This window comes from Mytilus galloprovincialis, chromosome 5 (genome assembly GCF_965363235.1).
Source record: "Mytilus galloprovincialis chromosome 5, xbMytGall1.hap1.1, whole genome shotgun sequence".
NCBI classification, from domain to species: Eukaryota; Metazoa; Mollusca; class Bivalvia; order Mytilida; family Mytilidae; genus Mytilus; species Mytilus galloprovincialis.
Window position 1 is genome coordinate 42,923,150 of NC_134842.1, and position 19,452 is coordinate 42,942,601.

The 19,452-nt window shown below is 31.1% G+C and overlaps 1 protein-coding gene across 4 annotated transcripts; it reads left to right on the forward strand.

Moving 5' to 3' along the window:
• The first annotated feature begins 1,246 nt into the window (after window positions 1-1,246).
• LOC143075854 (ornithine decarboxylase-like) lies at window positions 1,247-19,408 on the forward strand. 4 transcript variants are annotated; one of them, XM_076251435.1, is made up of 11 exons: window positions 1,247-1,312; window positions 3,999-4,117; window positions 4,865-4,955; window positions 5,660-5,736; window positions 6,984-7,156; window positions 7,848-7,985; window positions 8,661-8,832; window positions 11,663-11,822; window positions 12,529-12,659; window positions 14,794-15,005; window positions 19,235-19,408. In XM_076251435.1, exons 2-11 carry the CDS (start codon window positions 4,016-4,018, stop codon window positions 19,263-19,265), a joined length of 1,287 nt encoding a protein of 428 aa, XP_076107550.1. In that variant the 5' UTR covers window positions 1,247-1,312; window positions 3,999-4,015; the 3' UTR covers window positions 19,266-19,408. The 4 variants fall into 4 exon arrangements, with proteins under 4 accessions (XP_076107550.1, XP_076107552.1, XP_076107549.1 ...); XM_076251437.1 differs by lacking the exon at window positions 1,247-1,312 and adding an exon at window positions 1,809-1,833; XM_076251434.1 differs by lacking the exon at window positions 1,247-1,312 and adding an exon at window positions 2,217-2,250.
• The last annotated feature ends 44 nt before the right edge of the window (window positions 19,409-19,452 follow it).

Genomic DNA, 19,452 nt, shown 5'->3' on the forward strand with positions numbered 1-19,452 from the left:
CTATTGGACAAAACCTAATGAGCACAACTCGTATTACACCAAACGCTGAATGAATTTCATTTGTAGACAATCATATTATCCTCTCATGTATCATTTATGTATCCTTGCATGTAACTTGACATCTGGAAAATGACAATTGTCTAGATAAATGCCAAATGGAAATAATATTATGACTATAACATGTAATATAACACAGCGCCAAATTTAAACGTTATGTTTAACATGATTTTATGTATTTCAAATTAATTTACAATACTTGACTTGAAATGTTTTTTTCTCTCTTTAAGCGTTTCATATTGGTAGATTCTTGTTGGATAATATTTCATATCAATTACTTAATAATTTTAAACCGATGAAATAAAGAAAATATATCGGAAATTCTCAATTTAGAACCTTCCCTGACTTTTAGTTTTATTGATTAGGTTCCCCGTTTGATTAGAATTCGGAAAAGCAATAATCTACAAATGATCTGTTATAAGATGACACTGTGTGACAGCAGCTTACTCTAGTGAAGCTTTTCGGCAAAAATACAGAAAGCTAAGTTTACGTCATTTTACGTCTGTAAATGGTAGTATAGAAATTTCATAAGCAACTAAAAAATTTCAGCAAGTGCTCACTTGCAAAAAGACAAGTTTTTAAAAAACAGACTATGTAAAACCCTGTACAAAGCCAATTTTTAGCTTTTGCTTCTTATCTTAAAAGGCAAGATGACCGTCACAGTTGAACACAGTTTAACATAGAATCCTATGTGAAAGACAAAGAAATTGCTGAAGGGGGCACGACAAATACATAAAATCGGTGATGATAACTATGTCAAACATACTAACACAACCATAACAATTTCTATCCACACTGATCTGTGTCCACACTTGTAAATTAAGATAAATATATTAATTACGTCGGAAACGTTTTTTTTTATAACTTGAAATTATTAGCCCTTGATCCTTTTTTTTTGTCGATTCCAATCAAAATTATTTATGTGCTCTTATATGTTTCGTCTGCATTTCAGTATCAGATTTGGATAGGTATTGTGGATTTTTATAAAATAAAAACGCAGGTTTAATTTAAAATGTTCGTGCTTATACATGTGTTGTGGTTGGTTTTCCGACCACTTATAAAATAATTTGCACAAACAAGTACATAATTGTAATCTTGTGTACAAGATGAAAATAATAAAGGTGTTATCAATGATCACATAAAAAGAACTAGTTTTGCATTAATGATTCAAAGTATTCGTGCATTAGACCAGTAAACTATATCATTTCATTTATTGTTTCGTTTGATATGTTGTAGATTTTCTAACATTGGCAAGGTAAGCAGTCAAGCGGTGATGTAACTTTAAGCTGTCTAACTAAACTACAGTGATTTGTTTATTGCCGAAGTTTACCTTTACAAATGTGATACCAAAATATATTCATCTTTCATTAATTTGATGAATTTATTCAAATCTGTAAAAGGGACAAGATAACATTTCTTGTTCCGATTTAGAAGTGTCATTGAATTAAAATGTATGAGAAAGGAAACAAAACGTTTTTCTTGTTTCATGGAGTCATGGTTTGCATTTCTGCTCTTTGAAAATACAAAGTTAGTAATGTTATTTGTTTGATGATAAAAACAAAACCAAACTTTGTCAAATGTGTAATGCGTTTGAAGAAACATCAATAAAGTTGACCATCTAAAGGTAGAAGATACAAGATAGCTATGAATTATTCATCATAGGTGTCACCGCCTCGCTTAATCTCTAGTATTTGAATATACAAACATCGTTTCTATTTAAGACAGATTACTTTAATTTATACTTTGTTGAGGGGGGCATATTTTCCCGGTAAGCTTGTACGTATTGCCTTACAGTTAATGACAATCACATACGTTTTAAAACATTGTTCAACATTTTATTTAGAGAATATAGGTTTAGACATCTATCAATCATAACATTTCACCTAAAATATTGCAACCTTCCTTGTATTTTATATGATATAGCAGATTTTGACTTAAAATGTGCAGAGAAGAATACAAACAATTTCGGTAAAAAACTACAGTTCTCTTAAAAGATTTTGGAAATGTCTCAACTAGTTATAGATATATTTTATTTCAATGAAGCTAGATGCAACTCCTATGTTGTCCGAAATGCGCTATATAATTTATTATACTGTGTGGATCTAAATTCAGTCCATACATATAACTATGTGCCTAAATCCGTTCCATAATATTATTATCTACAAAGTAGACGTGGCAAATTTTGTTAAAGACGTAAGTACTAGACACCTGCCACTATTATCGTAATTTTTGCTTATTGCTATGTCTTATCCAGTCTCAAAGCAAAGAAATACGAAAGATACCCGCAAATATGTAGCTGCAAGGCATAATAAATATGATGATGTTTGTCCTTATGCCTATACGTTCTCAACAGTAAATATTGTTAGCTTAAATGAATAATTGGTTGTTGAAAAGAATACCTCATAACGGCACAATGCAACAATGAACATAATAAACTATCGGAATAATTGTTACATGTAATTTAAAATGCATTCAACAGATTTGCATCTATTAGACATTTTCGGAAACTGTCATACACCTACGATTAGGATTACAATTACACTTACAGGTAGCATTTAAATCTTGGGCTTTCTCAAAGTGTAAAAACAAACCGTCGATCCAAAACAATGTAACGATAGTGATGTTTTTCTCTCCGAGTTCAGTATTTTTGTTATTTTACTTTTTTCTATAATTGAACAACGATTTTTTTGTAATATATTTGCAGCAATATTTTAACATCAATTATTGAATACGGTATTATCCATGTTGAAAATGCTGTAAATGTACGAAGTATGATAGAATGAACTAACATTATTTTAAAGATAAATTTAACATGAGACACAAAATATCGCAATTGTCGTTGCAGTAGCTAGTTTGGGACAATTGCTGAAAATACTTGGTGTTAGGAAAAGTGCAATCAACCATGGAGCATGTTAGCATATTTATGCCCAGACATACTTTCTCTCTTTTATTTTGTTTTAAAGAGAATGAGGAAATACAGCGGATCGGTGTTTTTGAGCTATTCATACTTCATGAAATTTCATTTGCCGTTCAGTATAATTTTGAAATCTTTTATTTATCCTGAATAGGACAAACACTTTTGTCTACGTGAATGGAGAAAACTCTTTGAGAGAAAAAAAGGGAAAAAAAAAAACAGTTATCAACGAACTTTTCAATGTCGGAAATATATGTTAGACTGTTCGCCAGACTCAGTTGAAATGTAAGAATAGGTGTACTCAAATAGTTAAATCTTTGCTATCTATGTTTTTAACCATGTTAACAGCAACAAATAAAAAATGACAAACGAGTTCCAAGTTGTTTTTTTTTTCTCTTATGTAATTATTATAATAGAGATCTTGGGAATCATTAAGTATGGACTTGTTTTTTTTTTTTGCGGTGTCGATAATTATCCCCCGTCACCTGTAATCGTAAGTCTAAAGTGTAATCCTAGGTATAGACCTAGTTTCTGCAAATGTCTCGTTAAGTTGCCACGTAAATTTACATAGGTAGACGGGACTAATCTAAATATGTTAATACTGTTTTCAACCATATCAATAATAATATTAAACTTAGTTATGCTTAGAAATTCGTTTATCTGTATTGAACATGTTGCTTTGAAGTATCATGAACTTAACACAAATGAAAAACCGACTGTCGATATACTTGTAACTGTAACTTTTCTTTATTTTTGAATGGTCTCGCTGTTGTGTTATAATACTTACATGACAGTTTATCTTATTAATCATGTTAATGTTTCCCAGTTATTCAGAATTAAGAAAAACTTGTCAAAAAGTACATGCTTACAATATGCTTTCTGTTTATATATTATTTCTTGTTTTCAAAATTGTATAAAGAAACCAATTTTTCAAAACGTTTCGGCTATTGGCAACTGAAAAAGGCCAATGGCCGAAACGTCTTGAAAAATTGGTTTCTTTATAAAAATATATATTATTTAACAACAGGTTCTAGGCAGAGATATATGAATATGGATTTTGGAAACAACATATTTGTTGATATACAAGAGAAACCACAACCCATCAACAGTCAAATCCAGGAGAAAATTAACCTTTACAGTCATAACGTAATCATCTATTTACTTTTATTTATATCATTGTTTAAAACCTAATTTATTAGAAACCAATATATCGCAAACTAATGCATTGATTGTTACTTGCTAAAAATTTTAGACTACATCTATTTTCTTATTACTGACTTTTGAAACCAGATTATATAATTTTCGGCAGGTAACCTTTTCCTAAGACTACTGGTTCAGCCTTTTCTACGATTAGACATCCTGATACTCGGTCAAGTAAGAGCAACAAAAAGAAGTAACATCAAAAATATAGTATCTGTGCAATTTAAGTCGAAAAATTATAAATTACGGAGTCAAAAGTTGGTAATATGAAAAAGATCTATTCCTTTAATGGAATACATTTTACAGCCAAGAATGTATGAAAATGATTTAAGTTAAATTCTTTAATAAAATAGAAAGTTTATTTGAAGAAGTCTTTCTCTCAAAGCTAGAACTTACTTAAAGACACTGTAAACTAATATACTCTCCAATCGTATGGCATGTTTGTAATGGCGATGGATGAAGCATTTATATCAAGTAGGATAACATGAATAATAGTAGTATATCTTTGTACATGAGTTCGTCTTATCTGGATTATGTGTTCATCTGCACATAAACTAACTAGATTAAAGCAACTTATATATTTAGTTAACGTCACTGATGTCTTATGTAAACGAAACGCGCGTCTGACGTACTAAATTATGATCATGGTGCCTTTGATAACTATTTATACTATCTTCATATAAACTTCTATAGGAAAAAGCTATTTCTATAGGCGACCTTGGTGATATAATATCGAAACACAAAAAGTGGAAGGAATGTTTACCAAGAGTTGAACCGTTTTATGGTAGGTAATCCTATCCCTCTTAAAAGTATACAAAAGTTACCATGTTTATAAATACAATTTCTGCAAAGTCTATTAAATGTTTATAAAAAAATATTCTTGGAATATGATTTAAGTATATTACCTGTATAAATCATGTTCAACCAGCATTTTGTTCAAGATGAGACATGAACTTCAAGGTTAAAATTATACATGTATCAGAATACAAAATTTTATAATGGACTGCCTTTACATGTTACCATTCACTTTTTATATTTTACATTGGGATGTTGGAAATTTTCAAACGCTGAGACAAGAGGTGACATACCATTTTTTCCACAATTAATATGAATAACCACGTAGAACAATTGAAACCAGATAAGCGTAAAAAATGAGTTAAAAACACTTTTATATAAAAAAGGTCAAGTTTATAATTTTCCCCCCTCCCACAAAAAAAAATAATAATCAATCTCGGTTTATACGTAAATTCGCCTTTCGAGCGAATGTAGCTTCGAAACACCCCTCTCATTTGAAAAACCATCGATATCAATATTTTTGTTTGTACATTATATTTAAATGTTTACAATGAAAATCCGTTGAAAATGTTTCAATACATCAGTCGTTTTGTCTTCATATAAACAAAAGACAAAAAAAAAAAGCTTTAGTAAAACAAATAAAAATAAGCATTTATTATTGATATTATTTAAGATAATAGTTCTGTTTTGCAGCTGTAAAATGTAATGATATTTATCCTGTAATTAGACTACTAGCAGATATGGGCCTTTCGTTTGACTGTGCAAGTAAGGTAAACATAAAAAGTTGATAAATATAAGTATTAAAAAAAACATAGAATATTAGTGGACAGATAATGTATCCTATCCCTGACAACAAAGAATACACGAGAACTATAAAACTGAATAATTAATGTAAAAGAGGGGCGAACGATACCAGAGGGACCGTCAAACTCATAAATCGAAATTAAACTAACAACACCATTGCTAAAAATGAAAAATATTAACAGACAAACAATAGTACACATGACACAACATAGAAAAACAAACGAATAAGCAAGACGAACCCCACCAAAAACTAGGGGTGATCTCAGGTGCTCTGGAAGGGTAAATTACTTATGTTCAGTTAAGATTTCATCAGTTTAAAAAAAAAATAACCAGATCAAGATACGGGATTTGCGGTCTGTAGAGAAAGAAGTAAAACATAACCGCAAACGGGAGAAACTTTATATATTGTGGTAAATAGAATATTTGTTAAACAGTTTTGTACAAAAAAATCCCAAACATCTTGTTATATTGAAAAAAGTAAAATCACAAAAATATTAAACTCCGAGGAAATTTCAAAACGAAAAGTCCCTAATCAAATTGCAAAATCAAAGAATACATCACATCAAAAGAATAGACAACAACTGTCATATTCCTGACTTGGTACAGGCATTTTCAAATGTAGAAAATGGTGGATTGAACCTAGATTTATAGCGCAAAAAAAGTCAATGTACACATACCACCCGTACAACAATCACTCCAAATGAAGCAATAGGCCATTGATATTATGGTCAATAAATTTAAATTTTAATTTGAATCTTTTCTCACAATGCATTACAGTAATGTTAATTTATTCGATGTCTCGGAATTAACGTTTCAGAACCGGAATGAAATTGTTTATTTGTCATCCTGATATGTGATTAGTGTTCTATATCAGAAAAGTTTTTCCTTCCGTTGACGAAAGTTTTCTTAGATTAGCTTGGTCAGAGAAATTTGCAAACTTAGTTTTAGACTATTACATAATTATGTATTGAACATGCGCATTTATATTCAATCAAGTCAAGGATAAAACATTGGCTTATGGTCAGATAAATTTCTCTGAGACAAAAACCCATCGAAGCAAATTCATTCACACCAATATGGTACAAAATGAATTAAAACAAGATTGAAACACAAAAACACAACCGTTTAGATAAAAGCTCGTACATCAAAATTGTCGGAACGAAAATATTGCAATGAGTAGTGTAATTTATTGTTTAAATAATTTCATTTATAGGCTGAGATACAGAAGATTTTAGACCTTGGAGTTGATCCCTCTAGAATTATATATGCCAACACATCTAAACAGCTATCATTTATCAAATATGCTGCTGATAATGGAGTCACTTTGATGTCATTCGATTGTGAGGATGAACTAACAAAGATCAAGAAGGAATACCCCCAAGCAAAGTACAATTTAAAAAATAAAGTAGCTTGAAAATAATTATTGATGACAAGCAATGAGATGAAAACAGAAAAAAACAATAAGTTATAAAATTCATGCGACCAAGGCGCTTTTCAACGCCGTTAAACAAAACTAAAGATCACTTGACCAAAAAAAAAAACCGATTTATTATCATAAACACTCAAAAAACAAGGTTGAACCTAGGTAGATCAGACTGGTAAGAGGTGTTGATCTTAGATCCAACTGTATTACTCTTGACATTTAAAAAGCTGCCCATTTCTAGTGTTTGAAAACAAGCACTTTTTAAAAACAGTTACCATAACAAATCCATGGTGAGGTGTCTTCTTTTAAAGCATCAACCATTTGTGAATAATTCTAATAGAAAGCACAACTGGACTGTTTGTTGTTATTTGGAGTAAACATGGTAAAAACTTCATTCTAGATAGATGTCTTTCAAAAGTTCAATTCTAAACAGCAAAACAGTATAAAAAATAAATCTTCAATTTTCATTATATATTTAGCAAATGAATACCAAGTTATTTTTACCTACAAATATAATATCCTTGATAATTTTATATCGACTATCTTGTATCATGTAAACATGGAAATTATATTGAGAATTTTCATCATATCATATATATTGGACTTAAACCCTGCCTGATTCCTTTCCATAAAACAATTCTTTTCTAATTAAAGATTAGTCCTGAGAATCAGTCCACAATCAAACAACAAGGTCATTTGTCAACTGGGGAGAAAGTTTGGATGTCACCTGTCAACAGCTTTAAAACTGCTACAATTTGCTAAGAAATTAGAAATAAATGTCATCGGTATAAGGTAAGAATGCTATATATTAATGTTGTTTACAGACTATTGTTGAAGGTAGATCTACGATAGTGTCTGTTTAATTTATTCACACCTTTTTTTTAAACTCTGGACTGAATGTGAATTTGAGCTTGATTTCTATATAGATTGCTTTTGATAGTTTGCACCAAAAGAATTTACAGTCTCGTTCCTTGTTCACAAACTATTAAAAAAGAAGCGGTAACTTAACTTTTAATAATTAAAATTCATCTTTCTCATAGCAATAAGATGAATGTCACTAGTTTTCAATAGATTTGGTTTGCTTTCTTCATGTTCTTTGTTTCAAAATGTTTTCAACATATATTTGCCAATAGAGATATTTGAGTAAATCAACTTCAATTTCGTTTCTTTAGCTTTATCGGTTTTGTCACGACCTACATTGTAGTTAAACATTGTTGTAAAATCCAGTATTTATCATCTTAATGACTATACCTTTATGCATTTTACTTGTTAGAAACATATTTTGTCACAGTTCAACGACATATCATGCTTATTAAGATATCAGGATATAATTGCCAAATTTAGGGCAATAGGCGATAATAGAGATATCAAGAAATGATTATAAAATTTAAGAAAAAATCGTAAGTGGCGGTAGAGAAAAACAATAATTTTTCGTAGATTGATAAAGTATGATTTTTTACAAACTAGCTTTCATATTGGAAGTGGCTGTTTAGAAGCCGGAGCCTTTGAAACAGCGATAGAGCAGTCAAGACGTGTTTTTGATATAGGACTCTCTGTTGGATTTAACATGCACATCCTTGACATCGGTGGGGGATTTCCTGGCGAGAAAAATGTGCAGACAAACATAACTTTTGAACAGGTAAGCCTCGAATAATGCACACTTATAGTCTGTGTGTATAGAATTCAACATCAATTGATGTATTCAAATGAATGATTAATCGAAGTCTTGGAATGCGTTTTTTTTCGAATTATAGGTACCGTTTCAGGCTGAAAATATAAGCAAAAGTCAACTCATAGCGAAAACTTCGTTCGAATTGAAAAACACCAAACTTAATTTATGTATATATTTGACAAATTTCATGTACTTGTTATCAATTTATTATTAAAAGTAAGCAAGTACAGAGGCACTGCATAGATGCCTTATGTATTCAATTTGTGTTATTAAAAAAACAACATAGTAACGGTAAAATGACCCAATTGAAGGTTACAAATATTGACTAGTGAAATGTATTTCCATTTATAGTATTTTCGTCAACAAACTTTAGTTAACTTAACGGTCACAATTGTTTAACTAGATATGGATTTCGACGATTATTGTCTTATCCGTAATACAAACGTCGGAAAGCTGGTAAAACAAAAAGACAAAAAGTAAAGGCAAACCAGAAAAGGGAATTTGAAGAATTTGCATGAGAAGGATACGTTAATAAAATGATTTCATCAATTTAATAAGAGCAAAGTTCAATTAAACGATTGTCATATTTCAATGTTAGAAGCTAAGTAAAGGCTACTTGTCAGGCGATACACTTGGTGTCTAAGAATCTACCAGTATAGGTATCAACCAATGCCAGTGATAGTAATCCACCTTATGCTTATATCGACAATCTATATGTTAGTAATCCACCATATGCTTATATCGACAATCTATGTGTTAGTAATCCACCATATGCTTATATCGACAATCTATGCCTCTACTGGGCTATTGATATTCGCGGGGTCAAATAATCAAAAACTAGTGATATCGACCAAGTTTTAGTAATACATTAAAGGTAGAAATTGTACTGCACAAAATTGGCAGTTAATGTCTCAAATTTCTATACATAAAAATGAGAAGATGTGGTATTATTTTCAATAAGACAACTATCCACAGGAGACCAAATGACACAGAAATTAACAACTATAGGACAAACTTGTTTGGCTTTATAAAAATTTTGATATGAGCGTCACTGATGAGTCTTATGTAGACGAAACGCGCGTCTGGCTTACAAGATTATAATCCTGGTACTTTTGATAACTATAGGTCACCTATAGTTGTTAATTTCTCTGTCATTTGGTCTCCTGTGGTAGTTGTCTAATTGACAATAATACCACATCTTCAACATAGTCTTGTTTGACGTTTCCTTTATACAGCAGCTGTATAAATTAAGTTATTCAAATTTCAAGAGCGTTAGTTGGCCTTCTTTTTCATTGTTTTAATCCTTCAGAAGCAATAAGTATAAAGAAAATAATCGATAGGCAATAGAAGAAAAAATGTATCCTACACATTAAAATTCTAATAAATACCATACGAAAATGGCTATATATAAAATAAAACATAAGGTTACCGAATAAAATCAAATGAATTTGCATACAATAAATTTCCTATTTTTTTTTTTCTATTTTTTACTGAAAAGATTTTATGTCTACGTATACCATTTGTATACGTTTATTGCAATTTTTGAATATTACACGTACTGACACTATTTTTAATGATATGTTTAGCTCTAGAAGTATCGTATGTAATGAATTTGATATAACAAGAGGCTCGAAAAAGTCTACGGCGCCCACCTAGGTCTATGTGTATCTTCGTCAATGGACTTCAATATTGGAGACTCGAATATTATTCAAAACTAAAATCTCTTAATTTTTAGTTGAATTTGGATTGCTGATAAAAAAAAATCTGTTTCAAGTGTCTGTTTGTCTTCTACAGTTTTTGCCCAAAACACAATTAGTGTAAAAATCTTCTTTTAGAGCTATTACTACTAAAAGAAGACAACTGATAAATCCTTCTACCATACAGTATGCTGATCTTGACTTGATGATCAATTTTACTTTAACTAACGTTTTTGTCTATCAATTAAAGTTAAAAGATAATAGGCAAACACGCACAGAAATGGTAAAAATTGTCATTTAAGTGCAGTAATTCACATAACGAGTTGACCAACGATTTTAGCAATATCAACCTGTTTGCAGATTTTTGCTCTCAAATCCTCTCTTTCTACTATAGTTTCATAAAAATATGAAAAGACGGGAAAATATTCATCCATCTGTTCATGCTGTTATAATTTTCAGGATAATATGCAAAAGAATGAAAAACGTAAACAAAATTTACAAATCGTCATTAAAGGACAATCAATCAATTAAGGAGCCGACTGACAAGTAGCTTTTGTCTTGCTGATCAGTTTCGCCGCATACAAATCAATATAAAATTTTGTGGGGAATGATTCTCCAAAGATTTTTCATACATTTAACATTGACACTTTTTTTTGTGTAAATGGATTATTTAACTATATGTAAGGAAATTTTGAAAAGATAAGTAGGGGATAGCGGGCACAGTTTCAATTTGCACTACATGAATAAAGTTAGAAGAATCCAAATATCTTACCAAAGTGAAAAACAAGAATAGCGAACATCCTTAAAATATTTAAACACACCTGGCTTTAACATTTTTTTTTATTAACATGTCGAACGTGTCCCTCACAATACATTTAGCAAGTGAATAAACGTCCCTTCTCTGACAACACATAGTTGTGTTTTTTTACACTTGTTTATATTTTCTACAATTCATATGTATATATACAGTCATAAACGCAATTATCTAATGAAAGAACATATGTGAGTATCATTTAAAGAAACTTAACAGATATTGGTGTTTGACATGAATTAACAAGTACACATTAATAAGTTATAATTAACAGTGAACCATTTTACAGATAGCTAAAGCTGTGAACCTCTCGTTGGATAAATATTTCCCTAGTAATGACGTTCGGATTATAGCTGAGCCCGGACGGTACTATGTTGCTTCAGCGTTCACAATTTCCACCAATATCATAACAAAGAAAATCGTTACAGATGAAGAAAATGTGTTACCAAGTTTGTTTTTTTTTTTATTATGGTTTAAACATATTACACTCTTATAGAGTATTTGCGACTTATTTCAAAAAAAATAAATGATACACCCATCAACCAAGTTGTGATTGCATCCTTAACACATTGGGCATGGGGATTTCTCAGTTTGAAAAAACACATACCCAGTCATTAATTAAGAAATAATTCCTTCATGTCATGTTCTTTGCTCATTTTAACATCGGTAGGCATTATATTTGTCGATATTTTACCATGAGCGTTAGCGAGTTGTAAAATATGGTCAAATGTAATGCCTATCTATGTTAAAATGAGCAAACACAGGATTTGAAGGAATCATTTCCATTCTAAAAGGACAAATACAGTATTTGTATAGGTCGAGGCGTACAAAAATACCTAATAAATGTTTGGCTGTTCTCATTTACTCCCCGTGGAACTGTACATTACATTTTCACATTTAATAAGTTTAAAAACTAAAAGCAGGATAAATATATGTTGTTTGTTAAACAATATTCAATGAAAGTTTATGTATGCTACTAAAATGTATATTTTTTTTAGCATAACAATGAAAATAGGGAGAATATAAACAGTAAATTTGTGGGCAAGTGTCAAACATATGTTGTGCTAATTAGAACACAGTTTTGTTTACAAATGGTAATAAGGACGACATATTAGAATTAAGGTTTCTACACAGTACAGTAACGTTATCTTTCAGAAGGAGATTTACTTGACCATCCAACAGCACAGAATGAACACCTTAGAATGTACTATGTAAATGAGGGTATATTCGGAAGTTTTCTGCCATGTTTGATTGATCCGGGGTGTTATGTACCTTCACACTTTACAGTGAGCGTTCTTTTTAATATTTATTTAGTGACATATATTGATTTTTTTTGCAAGTATATCGCATCATAAATTCCAATAAAGGCAACAGTAGTATACCGCTGCCCTATACCAACACCTGGCCAAAATATACATGTTTCATTTCTCATAATTATTAAGTATAAAAAAACAGATTCAAATAATACAAATAATTTAAATGATTGCAATTATTATTACTATCAGATGAATAAAACACTTTATAGATAGTGTGCTTTCAAAGTGCTTTTCTGGATTTACAGTCATAAAAAATGCTCGAACCCAAACATTTGAAGGTCAAAGATGTCAAAAATAATTCTCATTGTTCAGAATTGGCCTTTTCAGAAACTAGAGGACAATGGGTAATTTTATTGTTCGTACACCAAAATGAAAATAACGTTACGTCATTGGTTGAATTTCAATTGTTTAGAAAGGTTTTTAACCAATCACAACATTTTGATGTACGGTTTTGAATCAAATACCCAGAATGCATTAGATTTTAAAACGGCGAATTACGATCACATGACCTTGTCAACTGTAGTTTCATTCAAGCCCCCTCTCCAGGATGGCAATATCATCATAGCCCTAATAACAACATCAGACAATTACCGGAAGTGGCCTTTAAATTGGTTGAGTTTTTATAATCACTCGATTTGTTATATTAATAAAACAACATCTGAACGTGTTGTCGTGCTTATCATATCCCCACTCGAGAAAAAAAGGTCACACACATTACAGCTCACCACTGTTAACCTAACCAAATATGAAGCCATTCTGTTCATTAGAATATGAGATACATGACGAACATATTTGCTTGCCGAACATACTTTAGAACGAACGGTCACGGAGAACACAATATAGTCCACTCCAAGAGTTATGGTATGATTTATCATATTGAAGATGTCTAATAGTTGTTACATAGATATAAGATGTGGTATGAAAGCCAATGAGACAATTTTCCATCCAAGTAACAATTTCACTGTTTTTTTTTTATTTCTAGGCCTGGCTTGTTTGGTTAATTGAAACGATTACGGGCAATCTGAATCGCCAACTTTTGTGGGTTTCTTCCATGGGCTTAAGCCCTCTGGGAGTCATCCCGAACAGTTTCACCTACTAAGAAGGCCATACTTATATAATACACTAAGGAATAATCGTTCAAATATGTGTTTATATCTTCTTAAATAGGGCTAAACTATTTACTTGATACACATATCAAAAACTGTGAAAATCTTTTGCTTTGTGATTCGTTGTCTCTGAGTCAAATGAATGTTCTAAACAGTGGACTTTCAATTATTGTAACGCTGGTGTAACACACAATTTATCAATTTCCCAAAAACTCGTTGTCACTGAATCATATAAGTTTTCTAACCAGTGGAATGTCAATTATTGTAAAACTGGTGTAACACACAATTTATCTATTTCCCAAAAACTAAAACTAATCAGAATTAATTCATGACATGCAAATCTGATAAAATACTGACGAATATAACAATCACTGGAATTCAGAGACTTGTCTATCAAATTATCCGGGAAAAAAGTTAAAGACTTTCTCTCCATTGTTTAAAAGCGGTCCGTGGTGTTGATGATCATAAGAAAGGTCTTGTGACACAGAAAGGCACAAGGAAAGGTCAAACAGCTTAAGTAGGCAGGAAGCAGCGTATTTTATGCTATCATCTATCTGTACAGTCGTTACTTGATTATCGATAAGATCTACAAAATTCAGTTAACACGACCCACACATATTTGTTTTTCGTTCATTTTTTATATAAATAAAGCCGTTAGTTATCTCGTTTGAATTGTTTTACATTATCATATCGGAGCCTTTTATAGCTGACAATGCGGTATGGGCTTTGCTCATGGTTGAAGACCATATGGTAACCTATAGTTGTTAATGTCTGTGTCATTTTGGTCTCTTGTGAACAGTCGTCTCGTTGGCAATCATACCACATCTTCCTTTTTAAATTGGCAATATCCTGTTCTCTTAAAATTAGATATTAAACTTTTTTGTTTAAACAATGTTGTGAAATAGTCATATTCGATAAAATCGGATTTCCAAATGTGTTTAAAAAAAAGCAATCTACTGTTTTACACAGATGTCAATTTTAAATTTATTTCATTCAAGAACAATCATGAAGAGGTATTATATAACAGTACTATTTGGGGACCAACTTCCACCGCAGTGGATTTAGTTGTAGACAACATCAAACTCCCTGACCTATCTACTGGAGATTGGATATACTTCAAAGACGTGGGAGCATACTCTTATACTACAGCAACTAATTTCAACAGTATGCCACGAGTAGAAGAGTTCTTCACATGCGAAAAGAAATTATGGTATATTGTCTTGCTTTACAATCCCCTTTGTTTTTATTCTAGAATAATTTAGTTTTTGGTTGTAACACGTCTTCTGATTGGATGAAAGTGTTATATCTGTTGGCTAATAGACATAAATTTCTCATGTGACCGTGACGTGATCAACGTTTTTTTCATGATTAACTCCTTTTCAGAATTGGATGAGCGGTGTTTTTTAAAGTGTGCATCAAATCAAATCTAGCAAAATACAGATGGGGAAAAAACTAAAACGAAGAAATATATGAGTAAATTTATAAGAGTAGCCTTGAAAGCTTCTGACAAATGTTCGTACTTAGGCAAGAACAAATCATCTGAATCTGACAACAATCTTCATTTTAGACAAATCACCTTGATAATAGAGAAAGTAGTTTTTTTCTGAATCCTGTATATATTCTTCTCTTTTGTCTTCTACGCCTAAGTGATAAGCATTTTCTAGGAAATTTAAGCATTGAAACATTTGTTTTTGTGTTCGTGTCATTTTCAATTTCCTATACCTCAAACATTATGCGAAACAGGAATATTTCAGACAGGGATGGACTTAATAATGTCTTTGTATGTAAATACTATTTATTGCACATTTTTAAGCTCCTGTATTCTAGTACATTTCACAGTACAATAAACTTCTTTTTGAATATATACACGATGAATGATTATTATTATTTCATAGTGAAAACGATGTTGAATATTAATTGTATACAGCCGCAGTTGACCACTCTTAATATACTCTTATCTTAGACTGTCTGGACACGGGAGGATCATTACAGCAGTTGGTCAAATATGTGACTTCAAATGTCAAATTAATGTTGTTAAGGGATGGACAGTGTACAAAAAATGCACAATTTAAAGTGTAAGTGTATATAAGACACAAACTGTGTGGTACTACTGAAAAAATGATGGGGTCAGAACACTTCTTGGGTGTTCCTAGTAGAATTTTTATATGTTTGCTGCATTTAGAGAGGTTCGACGTGTTTTTTTGTAAGAATTGTTATCAAAAATGGTAGCAAAAATTATTATTGGTACTACTTTGGTTTGCCTATGAAATATATGTTTTAAAGGAGAATTTTCCACAAAATAATATGCCAGTTTTTTTATAATTTGTTTCTGAATCAATTAATAGGTCTTCAAAGATGAAAGTCGAAATGAGGCATGGCACCAAGCAGTTAATACAAAATATCTTCTAACTAACTGCATATATTTACTAGAGACTCTAAAGATCTTGTGTCGCTTACCTATGCCTCTATACATATTCAACAACGGAAACTCTCCAATATTGAAGACGAGAATAAAATTCATGACAAAAATCTAATTTTTGTTGATCTTGTAATGCTGATCGTTTTGTTTGTTCAGTTTCTCTCTATCTAGGGCAATCGCACCTATATACAGTGGCAGTCTACTTACTATATCGGCAAAATTTTACTTGTTTGTAGATTTTGTCATGCTGATCATTTTTGTTATCTAAATTTTCAATTTACCTATTCTAATTTTTATCATATAAGACAAGACAACACGCAAACAAAAATGGTAAAAAACGTCATTAAAGGGCAATAACTTCAATAAGGAGTCGTCGATTGATATCTTTTATCTTGTCTTGATTGAGATCTTGACTTGCTGATCATTTTTGCTTATTTAAGTTTTTATTTATCTATTATAATTTTTACGATATAAAGCGAAAACACAAAAAATAGTAAAACTCGTCATCAAAGGGCAATAACTCCAATAAGGAGTCAATTGACGATTTCGACCATTACACCTTTTTGTAGAATTTGCCTTGCTGATCATTTTTTAATTTAAAGTTTCTCCCTATCTATTATAGTTTTCAAGATTTTTAGTTTTCACGATAATAGGTAAAATTGAAAAAAAGTGATAAAATTTGTCAATTAGGGGCAATTACTTCTATAAGAAGTCGTCTGACAGTTTTGACGTATTTACACAATTGGTAGAGCCGAACATTCTGAAAATTTTTGCCCTGTCAGATTTTCTTAATTTATAACAGTTTTCAAAATAATGGAAAAAATTGCACTTAACCCTATGTTCTATTTTTATCCATGTCGGCCATTTAGGTTAGCAGGCGGGATCATCAGACACATGGGAGTAATCTTTATAAATTTACTGTTGCAAAAGTATGAACTATTCGAAATACTGAGGATTTTTTTTTATCCCAGGCATAGATTACCTTAGCTGTTTTTGCCAAAACTTTTTGGAATTTTGGGTCCTCAATGCTCTTCAACTTTGTACTTGTTTGGCTTTCTTTCTATTTTCATCTGAGCGTCACTGATGAGTCTTATGTAGACGAAACGCGCATCTGGCGTATCAAATTATAAGCCAGGTACCTTTTATAATTATTAAGTCTAAATGCCCTAGTGATAATTGTGGTCAATTTTAAAATTTGGCCCAGTAGTTTCATAGAAGAATTTTGTAAAAGTTAACGACGACGGACGACAGACGACCGACGACGATGGTTGATGGACGACACACGACGACGAACGACGATGGACGACTGACGCCAAGTGATAAGAAAAGGTCACTTGGCCCTGTGGGCCAGATGAGCTCAAAAATTGAGACAATATTTTGTATCTTTTGTATGGTCAATTAAAGGGATGAAAACACATGTGTGCTACCATTTGACCTGAACGTGCTATATTTTAAGTTGGAAGACCAATTGTATGTCAATGAACACTGATGAATTAGCTTAATTTTTCAATTGATCATACCAAACATAACTTTATCTTAAGAAAAAGAAAGAGTAGCATATCAGATTAAAAATAAGATAAAGATTTGAAAAAAACACATAGTAATTTTGGAGAAATAGTTCTTTAAAGACTGTTTGTTGGAGTCAGACAAGTTTGACTGTAGTGCTATTTTAATAGAATCACGGTAATAAATTAATCATATCAAACCTGGACCTGTACGTTTTAGGCATTGATTAGACACTTTAATATGGAAAACATCATCACATTAATTAGGTCTGCATTTACACACGAATGACCACCTTCATAAAAAGTGTCAAGGCTGGTAATATGTTGTGATAATCTCTCTTGTTGTTAGATCACTTGTGGCTATTCGTTACTACTGTTCATTTTTGAATTTTTTTTGGCTTTCCACCTGTTTCGACTAAACACAATTATGTCGCACCAGTGTGTATTCCTGGCCTCTTTGATGATGTTGATGATTTTATAATGTGTAAAATAAACCACACTCGATTGACAGACATGCTTACAATTATTTGTTTGTGATGAACGTTAGAAATATGTTTCCACCAATGTCAATGGCTTGGTGTACATATATACACACACTTTTAATGAAATTGTTATTGAAACAGAACATAGAACATGCTTTGTGTGAGTAATTAAGAAATCTGAAAAGTCACAATGGTATTATACTATGACAGGTTGATATCCTTACAATACCTTCTAATATATATTCTATATACATGTAGTTGTTTTCTGCTTAACCTTTTGGAGCACCAGAGATCACCTCCACTTTTTTGTAGAGTCCTTAAGTATCTATGTAATGTTTAGTGGACTTTTTCCTTTTCTTTTCTTTTTTTTTGTTCTCATTTTTTGCATGGTGTTGTTATTTTCCATTCCACAAATTAGATTTGAAAGTTACTTAAGTTTTTCCGCTTCTTTTTTATTCAAAATGTGATGGTTAGTAAATCAAGTAGGAAGAACATGACTACTGGCAAATCTATATATTTTCCTCAATCCACTAAAATATGTATCCACAGTAAATTATCCTAATAATAAGATCTATAAAATAAATTGATTGAATAACAAATGTTATAGATTAATTTCTTGTTTTTCTTTATTTTAGTTTGTTTGTATTTTACCAGCAATTGATATAGTCCTATTTTCATTGCTTTTCTGCTATTTTTCTTCCATATTTTTCATATTCGATTTTCACATCATTTAACATTAATAAAAATACAAAGGGTGCTTGATTTTTCAAAAAAATAAAAAATAGTATTGATTTTATGAAGGGGAATTGAAGAAGGACACCACATAAAATTTGTCCTTTTCTAAAATTACTTTAGGAATTTGAATTGTTAAACCTCCTCCCCTACCCTTGTAGAACGTTTGTATAGTCAACACATTGTATGTCAATGTTATTATTTGAAGTTTTTCAAACAAACTACTAGACAATAACAGAAACAAAAAACTACTACAAAAATTTCCAATAAAATTGATAATTTGTTTGTTATTCTTTTTCAGGGAACAAGTATATCAACATGATCAATGTTAACTGCAGTCGTGTTGTACCAGAGCACAAAATGAATATAAAAAGACTTCGTATAGGACGAACTGTAACATTTGGACTAATAACAGCTTAATGAGACTGGAATTGCTATGTTCTATTAAGACACAGAATTTTTTTCACCTTGCGTAGAGCATGTAGACGTGCATAAAATATCTTTTGAAGTTCTTCTTCA